At 52.6% G+C, this 21,244-nt stretch overlaps 1 protein-coding gene across 1 annotated transcript in view; it reads left to right on the top strand.

Annotated features, from left to right (window-relative positions):
- Positions 1 to 739: 739 nt before the first annotated feature.
- Positions 740 to 21,244, top strand: part of LOC144120733 (uncharacterized) — a 104,539-nt gene continuing 84,034 nt past the window's right edge. The window contains exon 1 of the mRNA XM_077653395.1: positions 740 to 981. Coding sequence (XP_077509521.1) covers positions 809 to 981 — 173 coding nt within the window. The 5' untranslated portion in view covers positions 740 to 808. The remainder of the gene's footprint in view (positions 982 to 21,244) is intronic.

Here is a 21,244-nt window from a genome sequence, read left to right as displayed (position 1 = left end):
GCTGTTGCCTTTGTGGGAATGTACTGATCGACAGAATTAGCTTGCTAATTTTGTACTGTACAAAACCAACAAAATTTAGGCGTTATTAGAACCGTTACTGTACGCACACGCCGGCTTAATTATCGTTCCCTTTTTTTAAATTCCTTTCTTCTCAATGAACGATTTTCCAAATACGCTCGTAAGCTTGCAGCATAAATAGGCGATCACGTGTCTACAAAACGAGAGAGAGTGATCATTGTCTGAGCAAGCAAAATAAGTGGGGAACAATGCTACGGCTGTTATTTTAAACATTGACACCATTTCTAACGTACAAGCGAAACCAGTTTTCGTTTTCAAAACGAAACGAAAAATAGCGCGAAGATTAATAAAGAACTGTTTTATTACGCTGTTTGTTACGCGTCCAGCAAGACACACTAGTATTTTTATGACGGCGTAATGTGGATTAGGGCGAACGATGTTGAATTCAAATTTGTAAAGCGCGCCAGAAGTTTAGTATCATGGCAGTGAACTATAAAAATTAATAAATAATGTTCGTCTTGAATTTGTTAACACAAGCTAATATAGCGGCAGTTATTTCCGCGCGCCGCTAAAATTTATTTCCTATGTAGAAAAAGAAACACCAGGCTGGCGTGCGACGAAGGGCAACGACAATAAAACGATGTAGCTAGTTCCGAGCTCCGCCGAGCACAAGCGGCGGCGCGGCGGTTCCGCAATCACTAGCAGCGCCGTGTCGCGGGGCTCTTCGCCGCTCGCTGGCTTTGCGTGGTCGGACGATCATTATCCTCCCGTCACAGCCCTTCCTGCTGCGATGGAGGAGAGGTCGATTACCGAGTACCTCAGTTCTTATTCGAATGTGAACAGTCCCGAGAGTCCGGAGGACGGGGTTCAGCACCGCAATGGTCACCAAGGGGAGCGCACCATCGACCCGGAGGACGTGGAAGCGGAAGTTTTCGACTGGGTGCTCACCCACCTCGAGCCCAGGTAAATACAGAGCGCGCATCTCTTCGATGCAGCAACAACGCCGGCGGCGCGCAACACGGGCGTCCTGCAGCTGTCAAATCGCCGTGCGTGCGGCGACACACTCGTATATACACACACAAAACTGCGTGCCGGCTCAGCACGCACTTCGGCTGTTTTTGTCTCGCCGCCTTTGTGCCGGCGCCGGTTCGGTTTGCTTTGAAGCGGCTTCGTTGCCGGCGCGATAAAAGCTAGGGAACGATTAGCTCTTTCCCGCCAAGTCTCCCTGCTCTCAAGTGCGCTGAATCTAAGCGAAAGAAAATTTTGATACGCCACACGTTCAGTTAACGTTACCACTCGTCTTTTTGAGCTGAAAGGATTGTGGTTGGGGCACCTGTGTTGCAAAGTTTTGTTTATGCGGATGTTTACAGAAGGGTCGTGTTTTCTGCAGGCTGATACTGCAGTACTTCGTTTCTGCTTGTGAATAGGCATGTGCGCCGTTTTTACTGCTGTATGGCTTAACGTCGTCATTTAAAGCCCGGCATGAAGCAGTCCTGCTGGTCCCATCTAATTTCGTCTTGCAGTGAGTGACATGGGGCGTGGCTTGGGAAAGTCTTTAGATACTTTTGTTTCGGACACATTCGTTGCGCGTTTTACTGCATTGCGAACAACCGGTTCTCGCAGACCCTTCGTGGCCATCAAAAGGCTTTAGGTAATCATACAGCGCTCCTCTTTTTTTCGGGATGTATAACGCCAGTTCGTACAAGTCAGTCAATTCTTGCGGTACATTTGCTTAGCCAGCTGCGGTGCTGCCGCTTGCACTGCATTTAATTCACGATAACCGCAGGAATGCCGCTGTAAACGTCTGGCTTTCGGGGAGCGGTCCCTTGCCACGCCTTGATTTAAAAGCCTCTCGTTGGGCAGCTCTTCTTCCTCTAGTTTTTTTTTTTTTCTTTACCTCGCCGGCGTTGCTGGTTGCTTGGAACAGCAGCTTCTCTGCACAACTTGCTTCGTTGATTGCGTGTAACTGAAGTGGTTTTGGGGTGTTTCTTTTCCTGTTTTTTTCGGGTAGCGAGCTCCGAAACTGCGGAAATAACTAGATGCCTGCCGCAACAGCTACTCAGTGAGGCGTCACTTAAGAGATAAAAACCTTCCTGACGCCTCCTTCTTGCCGCTTTTCGTCTTTATCTTCCTAGGCGCGCGTTATTCGGGCGCCCGTCTGTGTAATACGCTTTTTCTTTCCCCAGTGGCGTTTCTCCCCTCTAGCCCCTTGCCAATCTCAGCGTGACCGGTCGTTATCCTTTCTGTTAGTGGTGCGGTTTTTTCTTTATTTTTTTTTCCTTCCGTTCGTGTTGGCGTCGCCGTGCCTCGAGCGGCCTGTCAGGTGCGTAGTAGGGAGTGGCGGGCACGGCTCGGCCAGCCATCCCGCTTGGCTTCTTGCTTCCCGGTTCGAGTAGACACGTCCCGCCGGTCAGCCGGGCCAGCTCGAGCTGAACACTGGCAGCAGCAAAACCGGCCTGATGCTGCTGCTGCTTCACTCCGTGCTTCTCTTAACAGTGCCACTCTTCTTCGCGGCTTCTTGCGAAGGCACGCAACCTCTCATCAATGCTGTGCTCGCCGGTATCTGCCTTGTATTTTTCTTAAATCCTCGTCTTTCGCCCCCCTCCCCCTTTCAGGCCGCTGTTGATGCGTTCACGCGCTGGATCCGAGCGGCCGGTTGCTGCTGCTGTTTCCGCGCTACGCTGACCACGTCGCCCGTCTTCTTGCGCTCCTGATCTTAGTAGCTCCGCTTGTTTTTCTTTATATTTGGACGCACTGCGCGTTCTTTGCTCCTTTTCGTTTTCTTCTTTAGCTGGCGGGTAGGCTGGCTGATTGTGCGGAGCGTTCTCCCCGAGTGCGGTCCATTGTCGGCCGGTTCGACATTGTTGCGCGTCGGGCGCCGATCAAGTTTGGTGGGAGGCGGTTGCACATAACGCGGGGCCGCATCTCGGACGTTTTCTCCCGAGCAGCCCCGATCGGCGGGCGATCTCGGCGCTTATAAATCTTGTATAAGCGGCGCGGCCTCTCGGCCAAGCCGGAGCAGTTTACACATCCGGGCGTGGGTCTCCTTGCTGAAGCTGCTCGCTCGCGCGCGCGTCATCTTTCGCGTTTGTGTAGTTCTTTTCCGGCGTTTTCTCTTAGCTGGCCCCGCTTTTTTATTTTTTCATCGTCATACGCTCGGCTCTTTATTCTTCTCCTGGGACCTTTCCTCCTCCGCCTCGGAATTTTGCTGAGCGTACGCTCCCTCCGGAACGAACGTGCGGAGGGGCTCTGCAGGGAGTGCTGGCTGCTGGGGACGGGAGGTTTTTTATAGCTTCGCTGTCTCCCTTCTCCTCACAGAGCGGCGCGATCTTGGGCCGCCGTCGGCCGCTGTAGCGCCTCCTCGGGATGACTTGGCGGCCCCGTCGCGTGCGTCTGTTACGTAATCGTTGCAAGGGCAAGCTTTAAGTTTGCGCGATCGTGCTGTCTACGTGCCGAAAGCGGGATTTGGGGAGAAGGTTTAAAGCATTCCGAAACCCTTTCCCACCTGATGTTAGGAAAATTGCGACCGAGGACTACGGTCGCATTACTTCGATGTGTGCAGGAGTTAGCCCAGACGGTGTGCGGAATCTGACCTGAGGTTTTGTGTATGTGCGTGCGTGTTAGGATTATATTGGAACTTTAGCGAGCCTGCGGATGCCTCTTTTGATAACTTCGGTGTGGCCGTAAGCTTTGGTGTATGTTGTAGTTTCGCTTTGGAGCAGCTCGAGGTGCACGCATCCTATTGAGGCTTCTGACATCGCATCTATTGTAGTGACATAATTCATAATAAGGGAGTAATTACTCATAGATGGATGGATACGGCTGAACCCTTTAAATCGGGCGGTGGCTCAAGCCACCTAGCCATGACTTGTGAAATTTCACTCCTGTCTTGCTTTTAGCCACCAATCATATAACCTTCGCTTGCTTACTTCTACCCGCTTAAAATCTACTTTCCCTTCACTGCCCTTAAACCCCAATGCCTTGGGTAATTCAGCCCCGCTGCTTTCCACTGTAGGGTGAAGCCCTTTACAGAAAGGTATCAAGTGTTCAGCCGTTTCCTCCTCCTCTCCGCACGCAATGCACAAAGTGTCTATCTCGTGGTACCTGACTATACGTCTTAGTCCGCAGAACTCCAGTCCTGGCCTCAAACAACAAAGAGCTTCCCCTAAAATTATCATGGATATTTTCTTTGGCAATTTCCTGCTTTAAAATCCTGTATGTTCCCAGTGCCGATTTCGTCAGCATCCCTGTTTTCCACAGAGCTCTGTTTCTTTAACTTTTTTATTAACCGATAATTGCTGATTTGCCCCCATACTGCTGTCCAGATATTTGCTTGTCAATTTTCTAGTTCGCTTTCTCCATTTCGTGTCAACATTCCTTATGTATAGGTATCTGAAAACTTTCTTAGCCCACTGCTTTTCCTCCATTTTTCTCAATCGTTCCTCAAATGCTATCTTACTGCTAGCCTCTGTGCTCTCGAAAGACGCCCATCCCATATCACCCTGTACCCCCTGATTTGGTGTATTGCCATGTGCTCCCAAAGCTAACCTCCCTACTCCCCGTTGTTTAATTTCTAACCTTGCTTGAACATCTGGTGTCATGCACAGGACCGCATTACCGAAGGTCGGTCTAGGGACCATCACCTCTTTCCAGATCCCTCTAACCATTTCATACCTATTGTATTTCCACAGTGCCCTATTTCTCATGACAGCTGCATTCCTACTAGCTTTATTCATTACATATTTCTCATGCTCTGTCAGATACTCAGCACCGTTATTTATCCACGCCCCAAGATACTTGTACTCATCCACTACTTCTAGCGTGAACTCCTGTATTCTGTGCTCGCCGCCCTCATAATTAAATATCATGACTGCAGATCTTTCCTTACTAAACTTGAAACCTAATCTATCTTCCTCTGTACCACATATGCCTATCAACTTCTACTAATCTTCCTTGTTGTCAGCCATTAGCACTATATCATCGGCGTATATTAGTCCCGGTAATGACTGTTTAAGCCATTCTCCTTGCTTGAAAAAAGAAAGGTTGAAGCCTAGTCCGCTCCTCTCTAGCTTGGTCTCATTGACATCCACCCTAGCGCAGCCATACGGCTACAAAGGCAAGCTCCGGTGAAGTGGTGGTCCCGGGTTCGAACCCCGGACCAAGACGAATTTTTCATTAACTACGAAGTTTCCGAGAAAGCTGCATAGCTTTCCTTTGTACCTGTATGGCTGCGCTCGGGTCGATGTCAATGAGTAATTACTCCCTTATTGCAAATCTAATCCACCTTGGGGGTTTCCCCTAAGCATTTGGCCGACATGGTTCATGCTCACCCTGTGAAGATCCTGGAACACCGCGGGGCATAAAAAGCAGCTTATCGTCGGCAGCGTTAGAACGGCGTGTCGGGCGTAATGTTCTGAAGGCTCGACAACCTTTATGTTGTCTAAAAAGATTTCAGATGAATTCACGACCGAAGCGGGCGTTATCTTGTGGATGACATAGGTTTACATTGCTGCTAGTTTTGCAGCTCACTTTAAGCGTTAAGCTCGTTAGTACATTGGAATGTCGCCATCCTAACGCCGCTTCAAAGCTAAAATGTTCCTATCGCTTTTGCATCTATTATGTGTCTCCATCTTTTACTCTCAAGTTCGACTGCGTATTGAGCTTGAACGTATATAATTTACTTCTTCTAATGGTTGGTCCGTCTTCTGAGGCGTATTACATGAATCCAGATTGCTGAGCGAATAAATGTCTGTTAAGTGGTTTGTTGAATTCAGATGTCTTCTCGCAGGAGTGACTGCTTTATGTTCTAAAATGCGTTCACAGAATAGGCAGCAGCTTGCGTAAAACACGGGGCGCAGTCTGCGCTATGCCCCTCATATGTGGGCGGCCCCGGAACAAAATTCCTGTCGAAAAAATTTGTACTAGCGCCTCCAACAAGCATGAACCGTAGAAGAGGAATGGAACGGCCCTTTCTCGTCGTCTCTATTCGTGTCATGTTTGCGGGATCTCCTGTATGATTAGCGTTATGTGCAAACTGGTTCAGGTGCGTACATCCCGCCTTGGCCGAGACTAGTTTTGTCACTGCTCACTGTTAGCAAAGAGCTCCAAAAAAAAGTAAAGAAAAAGTTCTACAGGGGCGCCGATTAGCTTAGAGTACCGGGACACCGTAAAATCATCTGTAGTTTGACCCGTCCAGGTGTGGGGAATTGTTTTCCATTTCCTGTTGGCGCCGAGCACCGCATCCGCCTGTCTCGCCTGTGGCGTCGCTTCGCTCATTTGGCGCACGTGCTGTCTTGCTCTCTTGCTCCGCAAGTTTCTTAGATTCGCGGTCACAGAAACGTCTGCGGTGGCATGCAGTTTGCTTCTGAACGCATGCGGCGTTGTTCACGCAGCCAAAACCGAAATATCTGCAGTTGGTGGGGCGATAAGCAATAAGCTAAATGAAGCGGGTTCGTAGAAACGCTGCCGAAAGAAAATGGCGGGAATGACATCGACGGAATGACTTAGCGGGCCTTGCTCTACGCAAGATGTCGGATTCAGCATCCGGTCGCCCCGTTTTCTTTTTTTTTTTTTGTACGGACTTCGAAACTGGCATATACCGGGATATCTGTGCGCTTTAAATGAGCCAACAGTGGTCGAGACTGATCGCATCTACTTGCAAGTTGTTTCGTATCCTGCAGCTTGGGCGCACAAAGGCGTTTCGGCAGCTTTATCGGAGGCTTAGCGGCGGCATGGCCGCGCGTCGCCGGATCCAAGCGTCGGCGGCGGCGTCGTCGACCGCGTGGTTCTGTTTTGGCCGGCGTCGCAGTGCACCTTTCTTTTGTGCCTCTTCCGCGGACGACGACGCGTGTCGCCCGGGGACGGGGCTGCTATTTTCAAACCGGCGGCGGCGGCGGCGCCTTTTGTTTTGCCTTAATTGCTGGAGACTACGCGCGCCTGCGCAGCTGTTGCGCCCGCGCCACACGCTGCGCGCGTTATGTGAGCTGCGTGCGTGCGGCGGTGGCCTCCTGCTAGGGGGATCGCGGGCTCCCGTGCTCCAGCCCCCCCCCCCCCCCCCCCCCTTCACTGCGCATGTCTCTCAGCAGCCTGTGAAGGAGATCGCGGTGTGTTGTTCACTGGCTTGCACTGTTGTGATCGTCGCTCAGCTCGGTCTCTTCTGGAGTGCGAAGATTGTAATCTGATGGCAAGGAGTCACCCCCCCCCCCCCCCCTTCACCTTCGCGGGTCGCGATCGCTGGCTCAGAACGCGAGGAACGGTTTGTACAGGATGCGCGTTGCGTGTGGTCGGCAAAATTCAGCGTTGTGCATTGCCTCGACTGGCTTCCTGACTTTGAAAACAAGGGCTACTCTTCGACTCGAATGAAACGCGGCTGCTGCGGCCGGGATTGAGCCGAAGTGCTTTTCTTTTGATTCTGTTTTTCATTCGTCTCCGGTATTGGTTGCACATTAGACGACCCGAACCTTCAAGCTTGACCCGGTGCTTTTGAAAGCGCGCACTAAGATCGGACAGCGCCTCGGCATCTGTGCGTTGTGTTCACTTCCTTTCGTATAATCTGGCGCTCTACGCTGCAGAGTGCGTTTTAGTCTACGCGGGGAGCTCGAATTGTTACTATACGTTGTAAGTTGTTTAATTTTTTAGTTCTAAGCTCTAAATTGTGCGTCTCGTTTCTTTGAAACGTTGTCCGTGGATGCGTCGTCGGGCCTGCTCGCTGGATTTACCACATGTCTGCTCTGGGTTCCAGATAGCGGTGCTACGATCTAGGATATCAGTTCAGAACTTTGGCACTGTATAACAAGCAGTGTTAACAGCTGGCAGGTCACTCAGCGTCTTATTGCTTGAAAACCCCGGTCACTAATGTCGGAGCCAGTGAGGCCCCACATCTAAACCTGTTCCTTCCCCAGGCTCTGTTTCCTGCCATTTTTCCCGTTCAGATGAGTAGTATCCAGTTTGCCGTCATCGACAATCGGTGCCCGTCCATTTTTCATGTTTATGCTGCCATTCCGACGGAGAGGTGAGTAATGAGAAACCCCGCCTCAGCTTTGGCGCTAATGAAATTTAGCACTGAATTCACAATAGCGACTCGTTTTCTTTTCAACCCTTTGCCGCGTGCCGTCAACCGCGGGACCTTCATTCATTCATTTTATTTTCTTTTTTCCACGCCGAGCAGATGATTTAGGGCAACGGCGGCGGATGGTAGTAGCGCGTCGTCGCCGTGTTGTTGCGTCCCCCCCCCTTTTTTTTTTCCACTCGCGGAGCAGACAGAGGGCGTTGGCGCGTCGCGTGTGAGTCACGGGTCGTGTGTGTCGTAGGCCTCTCTCCGGGAGACGAATGCGTGTGTCGTAGGGAAAGCCCGGATCGTTCCGTCGCTCGCTGCTTCTGCGGCCTCCTCCTTGGCCGTCTCTCTCTCTCTCTCTTCTCTCTCCCTCTCGTCTCCTCTCTTCCCGCTCTCCGCTGTGACTCACGCCGGCGTCGAGCGCGACGTCGGCTTGCATCAGCGCTTCAGCTGCATTAGCTGCCGCTGTTGCGCGAATAAAAACGCGCGAAGCCTTTTCGGGGCGGGCCCTTGTGTTTTTTTTTCTTTGTTGATCGCCGGACTGCGTTCCCGGACCAGTTGGCAGCGCACGCCAGCTCCGGGCGCTTATTGTTTCCTCTGTTAATCCTTGCCAGCCTTCCGCCCTCCACCTATTTTCTGTTATGTATTTTTTCTAATTTTTTTGTTTTCCATGGTCAGCGCCCGGTGACTCCGGCGGACTTGCGGCACGGGGAATAATTGCGAGCTCGGCACGCCGCGTTCGCTGCTCAGTTACTATTTATTGCGGGGCAGTTTCTCGCCGGCTCGGCGCGTGTAGGGGAAGCAACGGCGCGTAGTTTCCCGCATAGCTTTCGATGGCCGTTCGGCGGGGCCTTTGAAGTTTGTTTGTTGCTTTTGCTTGCTTGTGTGTGTGTGTGGGGGGGGGGGGGGGGCGCAACAGGTCTTTCTCACAGGTTTGGTAGCGAAAATTCATGGCCGTTTTTCCCCCGGCAGCTTGGCTTTGGTCTATTTCTTGAACCAACTTTACCATTTTCGCGTAGATGATATGTCCGCAAGGTTCCGTTGCTGGCAGCGTGTCGGGGCGAAGCGCGGCTGCGCTGACGTTGATGCGCGTTTAATAACCAGCTTTATGGGTCTTTATTATTTTTTTTAACGGTAGTTGTGCTACAAGTCGTGTAGAAATGCCTTGCGAAGCTTCATAGGTGGCGTTACCGTTTCGGGGACGGCCGTTGTACTGGTGAAGAGTGCGCGAGTTATTTGACTTGATACTCAGTGTATCAGTGTCCTTTTTTTGTACTTGCTTTCGTTGCCTGTGCGTTATCCGACCCCGCACTGCTAGCGTAGATAAGGACACTGGGTCAGCGCGCCAAGTGTTCCGCTCCAAAAAATAGCAGCTGCTTTTCATTCTGCTGTTGTCGTTGGTGTCGATATCGCTGATTGGCCCGTGGGACGTCGCAGTTGCTTCGAGCGAGGCAACCGTGGAACCGGTGAGTTTAAATGTCGATCGGGCTGCCTGACTGGACGCGTGACGGACCAATTCAGCAGCTTAGTTTCGTGTTTTTAACTTGGCTGCATCCGCTAAAAGCGCCGCTGAAAGCGCTTTCGATACCCAGTGAAACCATGCTCCCACTTGGACTCCCCGTCTAGCACGTTCAGACCTCGTCCTTTTAACGCCATATCGCCAACGGCCCCGCTCTCCAGAAAATCCGGTGTCGGCGTTGTGAGCGACAAATATCGGGCATGGCTCAGACAGGTGGTTCCCGGCGAGCAACATAGGAGGAAGGTGGGCCACATAGGTCACGTGACCGTGCGGCGTCCTCACAACCTGCCCACCCGATAGTGAGCAAACTGCCCACCGTGGCAGGTGACATTTCAGTTAGATTTGTCGCTCCGGAAGAGCAACCTGGGCCGCACAAGACACACCGATGGCAGCACCTGCCATCGCAGGGCAGTGGCGCATTGCCTAACCGCTGCACCACTGCGCCAGTGGTGGTATGAGGACTATCAGGGATCTATAAATGTAAATTATGGAATGACCTGCATATGTGGGAATTGACTCGTTGCGCTATCACGTCATACCCTTAAATCAGAGCTTAATAATAATAATAATAATCGGTTTTTGGGGAAAGGAAATGGCGCAGTATCTGTCTCATATAGCATTGGACACCTGAACCGCGCCGTAAGGGAAGGGATAAAGGAGGGAGTGAAAGAAGAAAGAAAGAATGAGGTGCCGTAGTGAAGGGCTCCGGAATAATTTCGACCACCAGGGGATCTTTAACGTGCACTGACATCGCACAGCACTCGGGCGCCTTAGCGTTTTTCCTCCATAAAAACGCAGCCGCCGCGGCCGGGTTCGAACCCGGGAGCTCCGGATCAGTAGTCGAGCGCCCTAACCACTGAGCCACCGGTTCATTCTAATTTTTATTTCTTTACGTTTGAAGTGTTTTCACATGCACTTCAATACCTTCACTTTTGACAAGCGCCCTTTTATAGGCCAGTCTATAGCTTTCTTACCGACCTACGCCGCTGATTTTGACGAGCATATACCTCCCGCTCGTTACCGTTATCATTCATAGGCGCCCTCCTTTCTTTCGAGAAGGAAGCTCGTCACACCCGGAAGACAGTGATACTTCCGTTTCTCATTCCCGCTCGTGTTCCTGTTAAGCATAGCGGTAACTGGAGCTCGATTAGCATAGGTGCGCGAGAAAAACTTTCTTCTCGTGTCGTGGTTAGCCACGTTAACTGTTCGTAACCCGGTGTTTGTTTTTGTTTCCATGCTGGCTTCTCTGCAACGTGTACTCTAAGGCGTGGGCCAGCGGTGCTGATTTCACAGGTCATGAGTGCGACGTTACGTATGTACTGCAGCCGTGTCCTAAGCTTGAGAAGAAACGCGCCCCAATTGCACTATTTTTTTTTTTGCCGCTGGTGATTCCAGTCGCCCATCTTTACCTTCGCCAGTTTTGGTTACACATAGACCTTGGTTTGCTGTTTGCATATAATTTTAATAGTTTTGGCTCTGTGCAGCGTCGGCTTTCTATATTTTTTGCAATAGCTGATAAGGCGGTTCGCTTCATGGCTTAGCTTTGGGATTTTTTTAAAGAGTGTCAGCTCTTACTACTAAAGTTTGTCAATGACGCGTCTGTTTGCAGTGATGGTTAAATTGACCAAAATAGTCACCGCGTGACCTCACTGTATGACATAGCAACAGTGGGGGCGTAGCGCCTCAATTGATACCTATACTTACGATCCGTTATATACGTGTCAGTATAGCGGCCATCGAAGTGGGACACCCAGCTGGACCACCATTTGCATTAAATTTGGGGGCCACCCACCCGTTTGACGCAGAATGCTCGAAGGGGTGTCAAATGACTTCGCATGCTCGCGAGGATAAAATTACTAATTGAAATGAAGCCCAAAACGTGTTGGATTCGCACCGACGACCTTTCCGCCCCCAAACCGTGCATTCCGAGTGCCCCCAGACAGTCATAACGACCGAACCGTTTGTCGCAGTGGGTTCCGGTTGGTGTCAAACGATTCGTCGTGTGTGATGCACACGTTTATAAAAATAATTAACTGATATAACGAGGAAATATACCGGATTTCGCGAAGGTGGCTGAAAATCGCGATAGTAGTGAGGAACCCAAGAGGTATAGATGGCGCTGCTTGTGTCTTAGGAGATAGACACTTTGTGCATTGCGTGCGGGGAGGAGGAGGAAACGGCTGAACACTTGATACTTTTCTGTAAAGGGCTTCACCCTACAGTGGAAGGCAGCGGGGCTGACTTACCCAAGGCATTGGGGTTTAGGGATAGTGAAGGGAAAGTGGATTTTAAGAGGTTAGAAGTAACCAAGCGAAGGTTATCTGATTGGTGGCTAAAAGCAAGACAGGAGTAAAATTTCACAAGACATGGCTAGGTGGCTTGAGCCACCGCCCGATGTAAAGGGTTCAGCCGTATCCATCCATCAATCCAAGGGATGTGGAAACATCCGAGGGTGTTTTGGTTTGCTCTTCTTCACGTTTGTTGAGCGCACCGACGCAAACACCTGAAGCTCCCGTAGCTAACGTTCTTAAGTCAGACGCTGAGACAGCGTTGGCGGGCAATTTTTTTTATTTTTCTGCTTTCTGTCGTCTCTGAGGGTGCCCTCTTGCCAATATAATCAGTTCTTCCAGTTGTGGGGCATGAACTTCAATGATAGGGCCGGGGAGATAGTCATGCGCCGAGTGTGCTTTCCCGCGGCCTGCCGCCTCATCTTCCTCCGCCCTTCGGTGAAAAGGGCGTCTCGGCGTTTCCGGCTGCGGGTCGCCAGCGGATCGCAAACACGCTTTGTGCCCATCACTCGGCGACAGTGTCCCCCAAGGTCTCGCCACATGGCCCGTCCTCTCGTCTGCTTCTTTCGCGCAGATAGGCCGCACCCCGCTGCGATCTCTCCCTGCGAGCACCGTCCCGAGGCCACGTGTGGGCTGCTAAATGCTTTATATGGGCTGCGCGCGAGTGGTGCCATCTTGTGGGTGCTCTCGTCTGCGCTCTTTTCTCGTCCGCTTATGAGCCCGCTGGCTCGTTAGGTGTAGTTTGGTCAAGGTTAGAGACGCTTGTGGCTGTTGACGGGTGCTCGTTAACGCGCCGCTCGGTTTGTGAAAGCTGATGGAATGAGTTTATGCAAATTGCGGGATTAATGAGCTAGGCCCGCGACTGTCGCGATGAGAGTTAATTACCGAGCTCCCGTTCACCAGGGGCGACGCTTGGAAAGTTTAGAAAAAAAAAATATGTGGAGTTTTTTTAAGTCAGTCGCGAAACATTTAAAATGTGAACATCGTCTGTGGGCAGTTGAGGTGCTGGAGACCCAACCGCCGCCTGTTGAGTCCTGTCATGTCTGATCGGTGCTGCCTCTAATATGGAGCGGACCGATAGGTAGCTCAGCGGACTTTTACTGTAGTTCTTCGTTTGTGTACACCAGTCTGCGCGCGGCATTTTGAGCTTTTGTGCCTGGGAGAAATTTTGCGACAGATATGAGGAAGTTCCAGCCGTAACGACGTCGGTGCGAATGTGGATTTTGCACTGGAAAAGGCCCGTGTGCTGTGCGATGTCAGTGCACGTTAAAGATTCCCAGGTGGTCGAAATATTTCCGGAGCCCTCCACTACGGCACCTCTTTCTTCCTTTCTTCTTTCGCTCCCTCCTTTATCCCTTCCCTTACGGCGCGGTTCAGGTGTCCGCCGATATGAGACGGATACTGCACCTTTTCCTTTCCCGAAAAACCAATTATTATTATTATTATTATTATTATTATTATTATTATTAGTAGTAGTAGTAGTAAAGACGTTTATTCGACCATAATTTATAGGCCGAGCATGTCGACCGCCTGGGCGACCAGAAGCCGCTGTTCTTCTTCCCCTTCAGCGCCAAGCCAGTCGAGCCAGGTGGTGATGGATAGAAAGGGTGGGGGGAAGGAACCCGACTGCTGAGCAGCCGGGCAATAGAAGAGGCAATGGGCCAGGTCCGCATAGATGCAGGGGCAGTTGGGACAGGAAGGGTCCGATCGATAGCGATAGAGGAAGAGGCGGGACGGGGTGATAACTGCATTCATCTGAATGTGCCGAAGAAGGCGAGACTCCGGCACCGTGAGTGATGGATGAGGAGGAGGGTAAAGGCGTTTGTCGAGGCGGAGCTCAAGGTAGACCTCTTTTATGGTGCGGCGAAGGGTGAGCCTCCCACCGTTCTCCGAGGGCTTGGGCCAGGGGATCAACGGTGCCCGGAAAAGTGTGTCGCGGGCGAGCTGATGAGCCAGCTCATTGCCGTCAATCCCTGAATGCCCAGGGACCCAGCGGAGGAAAACGATGGAAGGCTGCAGTGCGGAGACCGCTCGTTCGACCTCCTGTTGGAGAGAAGGGGTCAGGGTGCGTTTCTGTATGTGGTGTATAGCGGCTTGTGAGTCTGAATAGACTGTGTACTCTTGGAGAGAGGGAAGGAGGGCAAATGACTGGAGGGCATGCGCAATGGCGAGGACCTCGAGGGACAATGCGTCTGGAGGGTGTAGATACGGCCCGCTGGTGTGGGTTTCAGGAGCAGGGAGGTGTGGATGGTACAGGGCGTAGCCGCAGGAACCTCGAGGAGCCACGAAGGAGGCATCCGTGTAAGCTACACCCTGGGTATCAAAGAGAGGAGAATGGTGCTGTGCGGCCGCATGACGACGTCCGGCGTGCAGGACGGGGGACATGTTGGTCGGGAGGGGAAGGATACGAAGATTGGGAGCGGGGGTGGGAATAGGAGAGGTAAACGGGGAGATTGGAATGGGCGAGATACCCGCTTGAGTCAATAACCACTGACCCTGACGGGTAAGGGAAAGCCGGGCAAGTTGCAAGTCACGATGGAGACTGAGAAGAGAACGAAGAGGATGGAAGAGGCCTGTGGCAAAGAGCTTAGTGGTAGAGGTAGTGATAGGGAGGTTGAGAGCTGCCTTGTAGAGGCCCACAAGGGCAGTCTCGAGAGTGTTAAGTTGAGTCTGATTGAAGGAAGCGTAGGGTGCAAAGTACAAGACTTTGTTGAGGGCCAGCGCGTGGGCAACGCGGCACGCGTGAGCCTCGTGGAGACCTGAGCGTCGAGTGACCACGCGCCGCAGGAGGTGAGTTACAGAGTGGCAGGTGGTGACAGCGCGGTGGAGGGCTTGCACATTCTTAGCCGCATGCAAAGGGAAGCCAAGAACTTTGCACTGTGTGACGACAGGAATGGGAGAGCCAGAAAGGTGGAGAGAGACGAAGTGGTTGTGTGAGCGCTGGTAGGAGGAATGGTTGAGAAGGAGAAGCTCGGATTTCTCAGGAGCAGGAGAGAGGCCAGCGGTGGTGAGAAAGGAGTCGATGAGATCTAGGCCACGTTGCAGGGTGTCCTGTACGTGACCGGGAGAGCCAGATGAACACCAGAGAGTGATGTCATCGGCGTAAAATATATGATGCAGGTCGGGAATTTCAGCTAGCTGGGAGGCGAGAGGGGCCATAGCGAGATTGAAAAGGGTAGGAGAGAGAACAGCACCTTGAGGAGTGCCACGGGTGAGGTGGTGTGGGTTAGACAAGTGGGTATCTACACGAAAGCGAGCCACACGTTTAGAGAGGAATGAGCGGATATAGGAGTACATGCGGGAGCCACAATCCAAAGAGGCGAGTTGAGAAAGGATGTGATCGTGGCAAACACCGTCAAAGGCCTTGCGAACATCGACAGTCACTAGTGCGTAAATTTGAGTGGGTGTAGGGGACAGGAACGTTTGCTGGAGAATCAGAAACATGTCCTGTGCACAGACGCGGCGTCGGAAGCCAATGAGAGAATGGGGGAAAAATTCCCGTGCCTCAAGAAAATCAGAGAGGCGAGTCAGAGCCATTCGCTCAAGGGTCTTACCAACGCACGACGTCAGGGAGATTGGGCGGAGGTTAGAGAGAGAGGGAGGTTTGCCCGGCTTTGGAATCATAGAAATAAGGGAGGATGTCCAGGAGCTCGGCAAGCAGCCGCTCTCCCAGGCCTCATTGTAGATTTCAAGGAGGAATTCTTTGGCGCAGTCAGGAAGGTTACGAAGTGTGGTGTATGTAATGGCATCCTCACCGGGAGCCGAGCGCGTAGAATTAGCAGCCAGAGCAGATTCGAGCTCCCGGAGAGTGAAGCATTGGTCCAGATCGGGGTTAGGTCCACCTGAGTACACCGGGTAGGAGGGTGCCAGAGGGGGCGGGATGTAGAGAGAGGCGAGTTGATCAAAAACTTCGGAGGGAGTCCCCTGAGTGAGGGCTTTAGCTAGAGTGGGAGCAAGGGCAGGCTTATTGCCAAGGAGGGATTTAAAGAGAGACCATGCGGATCGCGAGTGCAATGCAGAATCAAGGCCATCACAAAGAGCACTCCAACGAGAGTGCTCGAGGGAGGCGCAGTGGGCGACGATCTCAGCCCGCAGAGCAGTGATCCGGGAGGAAAGTTGGGCATTGTGTGGTTGGGAGCGAAAGGAGCGTTGAAGACGTTTACGGCGACGCCATAAACGGATAAGGTATGGATCTGGGTCCTGGATTGGGTAACGAGAGCGAACGCGACGGCTACTGGACGTGAGCGCTGCAGAGATGCGCGACGTCCAGTCGTCGTAGGATTGAAAGGAGTCGGAGGCGAGATTAGTGCGAAAAGCATGCCAGTCAGTGTGAATAACCGGATGACAGCGAGGGATGTGGGAAAGAGAGGTGGTGATATGGATGAGAAAGTGGTCACTTAGAAGAGTTTCGGCTGTCACCTGCCAGTGAAAGGAAAGTGAACCCCGAGAGAAAGTGAGGTCGGGTGTCGTGGGGCGTTGTGAGGCAATGCCCGCTCGAGTAGGAGAGCCAGGAGTATTAAGAAGGGTGAGGTGGCGTTCCTGGGCCAGACAATGCAGGAGGCGGCCGGGTTTGAGGGTTTGTGGGTAGCCCCAGAGTGTGTGAGGGGCATTAAAGTCACCACCAAAGAGGAGATGGGAGGTAGAAGGAAGAGAGTGAAGGAATTTGCCCAGAGCAGAGAATAAAGAGGAAGTGACAGGGGGGTTGTAAAAAGACAAAAGGACGAGTGAGATGCGGGAAGAAGGGTGGTAATAAACCACACAAACTAAATATTTAAGGAGGGTGGAGGGGATGTCAATTTGCTCTACGAGCACGTCACTGCGTACATAAATAGACGCAAGTGGCGTGGCCGTAGTGGCATGGTAGGCGCGGTAGCCTGGGACATTGCGGGCCGTCCGGGTCTCCTGGAGAAGGAGAAAATGAGGCAGAGAGGGGCGAGTGAGTAGGTACTGGTGGAGGGGGGTCTTATTGTGGCAAAGATTTCGGCAGTTCCACTGCACAATTTCGAGGTCCTCGCCAAACGCCATTATGAGAGTGGAGAGGAACGCGATGGTACGCGTTCCTTCTTTTTTGCCGGGGGCAGTGACTCATGGACGGATTGGAGCATAGATGTGAAAGATTCCAATTGCTTTGATTGTGCTTGGAGGGTGGTAAGAATCTGGAGAACCGACGTTTCCAGCTGAACCAAGCGAGTGTGATGTGCCTGTGTGGTGGTTTCGACAAGGTCAGCCAAAGGGGCGACCTGGGCGCTGGAGGAGGGAGTGGGGAACGTGGCAAGGTGCTCATTTAGCTTGTTAAGCTGGGAGGTAAGAGAGGAGGTGGTTGTCTGGAGGGTTTGAGTCAAGGCATGTATCTGCTGTTGTAGATCGTGGGAAATGCGCTGCTGCTCTCGCTGCTGGCGTTCCAGCATTGCGAGCCGGAGGTCGAAGGAGCGGCTCGCGTCAGTCAAGGATGGAGAGGGTGGTGTAGTGGAAGAGAGGGACGCTGGCACCGAGGATCCTTTAACTATGGCGGCAAAGGAGCCTGGTGGTGACGTGATCGGAGCTGATGGATATTCATGATTAGAGGAGGAGGAGGAGGAGGAGGGGGAGGAGGAGGAGGGGGTGGTGGGTTGAGTGGCCCGGCGCAAAGCTAGGCGTCGGAGGTATGCAGCTTTAGCACACTCGCGTTGTTTAGCAAGGAGGAAGGGGCAAGTGGGGTCGAGGGAGGGGTGGGTGTTCACCTGGCAATGAACGCACCAGGGCTGGGCACACACATGAGCGGAAGGGTCAGCGGGTAGAGGAGCAGCACAGCGACGGCACTTTGCCGGAACGCTGTGCTGGGGGCATTGGTGGGCGCGGTGGCCTAGAGTGAGACAACGGGTGCAGGTGGGAGGCTTAGGTTTATGAGGACGGCACCGGAAGGCAACGCGTTTGAAATATACAAAGTGGGGGATGACGGTACCAGCGAACGTTATGAGCACTGATTGAGTGGATCCCATCATGCGAGCAGCGAGAATATCTGTTTTGAAAGATTCTAGGTCATGCATGAGCTCATCAGGAGTGAAGTGGCCACCGGCGTTATGAATGACGCCGAGGCATGAGATGGGAGGATGGGGGGAATAAGTTTTGATGCTGACAGGCTTACCGTGAAGGTGAAGGTGCGTGATAGAAAGTAGGAGGTGGGCGGTGAGAGGAGAATGAGTTTTTAAAAACACAAGGCTTTGGGCTGGCTTGGCCTGAAGGGTGATGTCTGCACTGGTCTTGGAGGAAAGTTGTGCAGCGGAGGTGACTGCGGCGAGCACGTCGTAGAGAGGCAGCTTGGGATTGAGGGTACCAGGAGGGAGTTGTATGCCAACAGTGATGAGCTCGGAGCGGGGTCGGGTGGCGGAAGCAGGCTTACGGCTGGCACCGATGGTGCTCCAGCCGATTTCCAGGGATGGAGTGTCGTCTACCGGGGACGCCATGAAGTCCATGTCTGCCGACGAATCGTCAGCCTGAGGCGCAATCTGCGACGCTGGTGCCGGGCTGCAGGTCTTGGTGTCAGCGGGTAATGTGGCTGGTGTAGGCGCGGCGGCACCGGCGGCGTCGACGAACGCAGGCGGCTGCGACGCGTCTATGGGCCCAAAGGTGTTGACGTCTCTTAGAGCGTGGACTTGGCGAGCAGTGGACGCTGCGGCGACGACGAACGCTGTCGGCTGCGCCGCGGCCGTCGAACCGGAGCTCCCAGCGTCGCTCACAGTGTTGGTTGCGACAGGATTTTGGGCGGTGGCGTGGGCGGTTGGAGTAGGCCCCGCGGTGGCGGCATCAGTGGGTCTGGGCTGCAGGGGCTTCGTCAGACGCTGCATTGCAGAGGTGCAGGCGCGGCGCGTTAGGGCTAGCGAGGCGCCGCGCTGCTTCAGACTTTTGGAGGCGCTTGAAGGGCCAGCCCGGCAGCGGGCCGTGATGCCGATGGTATCCACGTGCTTCGGAAGCCTTCCGGAAACGATGAAGAGGAAATCCAGGGGCGGGCGAAGCCCTGGATTAGGCCAGGGGCAGGTGAAAGCGGAGCTCGATAGGCAGCCAGCTAAACAGGGCGGCGCCACCTAGCGGAAGTCCTATTATTATTATTATTATTATTATTATTATTATTATTATTATTATTATTATTATTATTATTATTATTATTATTATTATTATTATTATTGGAAAAGAACATTCGTGGCGCCACGCAGCTTTGCTTTAGTGGGTGCGAGGTATGCACTTTTGGCGGTTTGGTTGAGCGCGTGCAGCTTGTAATGTATGCACAACCCCACTGGCATATGAGAAGCACAATACGTGTCTGGTTATGTTTGATGGCTTCGTGTTTTATTTTTCCCTTATACGTCCTGTAGCAGGGCACGAGCTTACCCAGAGATACAGAACAGCGCACTTATAGTTATGATTCATGAGGAGGTTTGGTACATTTTTTTTTCTTGCTCTCTAGCTCGATAAAGAATTTACGTGCGGATGCGCCGCCAAAGCTGTTTTCCGTGTCATTCGTTTTGATCGCTGGCTTTGTCACGTCGAGTTTCGTAGAAGGGGGCGTGCGTCAGTCCTGGTGGGGGAAAATCCCGTAGTGGTGCAATATGTGGCTTGGCGCGCGCGTGATCTCTCGCCTTTGTCATTTTCGAAATTGCCAAGAAGTGCCTTCCGTGCTTTTCAGGGAGCATTGATTGGAAGGATAACTGGCAAGAACAAAGCACGGTGGCTTTGTGTAGCGTTGAGAGTTGAAGATTATATGCGCTTTGGCGAAGGTGCATTAAGCTCGGATATTTTTAAAATTTATTTCTGCATGTGTATGCTCTGCCATGCAATCACTCATTTACGGGGTTAGCTTTCAGAGAGATAACGGCTCGCGATTCCAATATTACCTCCGCTAGATCACTCTCTGCTTCTACTCGACAGCTCAAGGTTTAGAGAAGAGTTCATTAACAGGTCCGTACTCCCGTGCTGCGCTATAGGCATGCACTTAATTCATTATCGCAAAGCCTGGATTGCGAAGTATCTTTCGATCCCAACGCCGTGCGCTGGCTTGTAGAATGCTAGGGTGTCAAGTTTCTGCAAGGTAAAACGTTTGTCAGTTTCAAATTGTCCCCTCTAAGGTGCGGTATAAGGAGGGTCGATAGAATGTAGTAGGTACCAGTGTTCTGCAGGTTTTATCTGCGAGACTTCACTATCGTGATCACTCAGTGGTTTTTCCGCACAAATATCGTCCTATATTCATGGTTCATGCCACACGTTTGAGCTGCTGGCAAATGCACTCGAAATCATACTGCACTAAACAACGTTTTCAGAAGCCCCCTTCTTATACTCCTCATTAATTCTGGAATGGGTTACTAACGTAGAATGCACGAGAACCTCGCGTTCATGTCATGTATGTTGCTGCAGCTTATTCCCACAGTTGAAAAGTATCTGGGTGCCATGGTGCGTGTCGCGAATGTCTTCGAGGATAAAGGCGTCCTTCCGCGATGTTGCACTGACCGGGGAGCGGTTTTAACTTTCGGATACGGTTCGATTTGCTTGTTGACGAGGCATGAGGCAACGCCAGCAGCGTGTCTCGTTTTTCATAATGGCGACCGATACGAAAGCCAGGCTCACTTTCTGGGTAATACATTCTTCCGGATGGCCGACCGGTCTTCCATCGGTACCCCCAATCTTGTTTCCAGAGCTGACGGGGGACCATGTAGTCTCAGCAGCTAGCTTCGAAGTCGTGCCGTCGAGCATTGCAACCGAAGAATTATCCGGGCATGGTGCTTATATACTCACCCCTTGCTTTTACTTTATTTGAGCATCGCGACGTTCGGTGGCAAGTAGTGTAGTAATAGTATAGGCTTGCAGTTGACCAAGAATTCGTTCACGAAGCGTTTTGTATTCATCCTCAAAGCGCTTTGATGAGGAAGCGACAGTGGAAGGATGACCCGGTCTGTCCAGGACAGCCGACCTCCTGGAAGTTGACGACCGCCTCTGACCACAGGCCAGATAGTTAGCCGCAGCGCACCCCGTCTGACAGCTTCCGCTGCCGGAGTGTCCCGCAGCCGGGCGGACACCGTCGTCCGCCCTGCCTGCCTGCGTGGCGCTCGCCGCGTTCCCTCCTCGCCCGCACTGCGCTCTGCGGCGCCGGTCGTTGTCCACCCCGAGCGCCGGTCATTGTCTGCCCGTCTGGCTGGCCGGACTGGGCCGGACCGCGTTGCCGGCGGCCGCGCTCCGAGCGTTGCCCCCTCCCTCCACCTGACGAGCCGTCTTTTGTGCGGCTCGTCCGTCGTCGCGCGCTTTGGCCCATCTCGTGCGATTTCGGGAGGTTGAGCGAGAGGACTTCTCGCGTCCCTCCTCGCTGTGACCACGCAGTCCATAGCGATCCGTGCCCTCCGG

Source organism: Amblyomma americanum, chromosome 2 (assembly GCF_052857255.1).
Source record: "Amblyomma americanum isolate KBUSLIRL-KWMA chromosome 2, ASM5285725v1, whole genome shotgun sequence".
NCBI lineage: Eukaryota > Metazoa > Arthropoda > Arachnida > Ixodida > Ixodidae > Amblyomma > Amblyomma americanum.
This window is presented reverse-complemented; position numbering and strand designations above follow the sequence as displayed.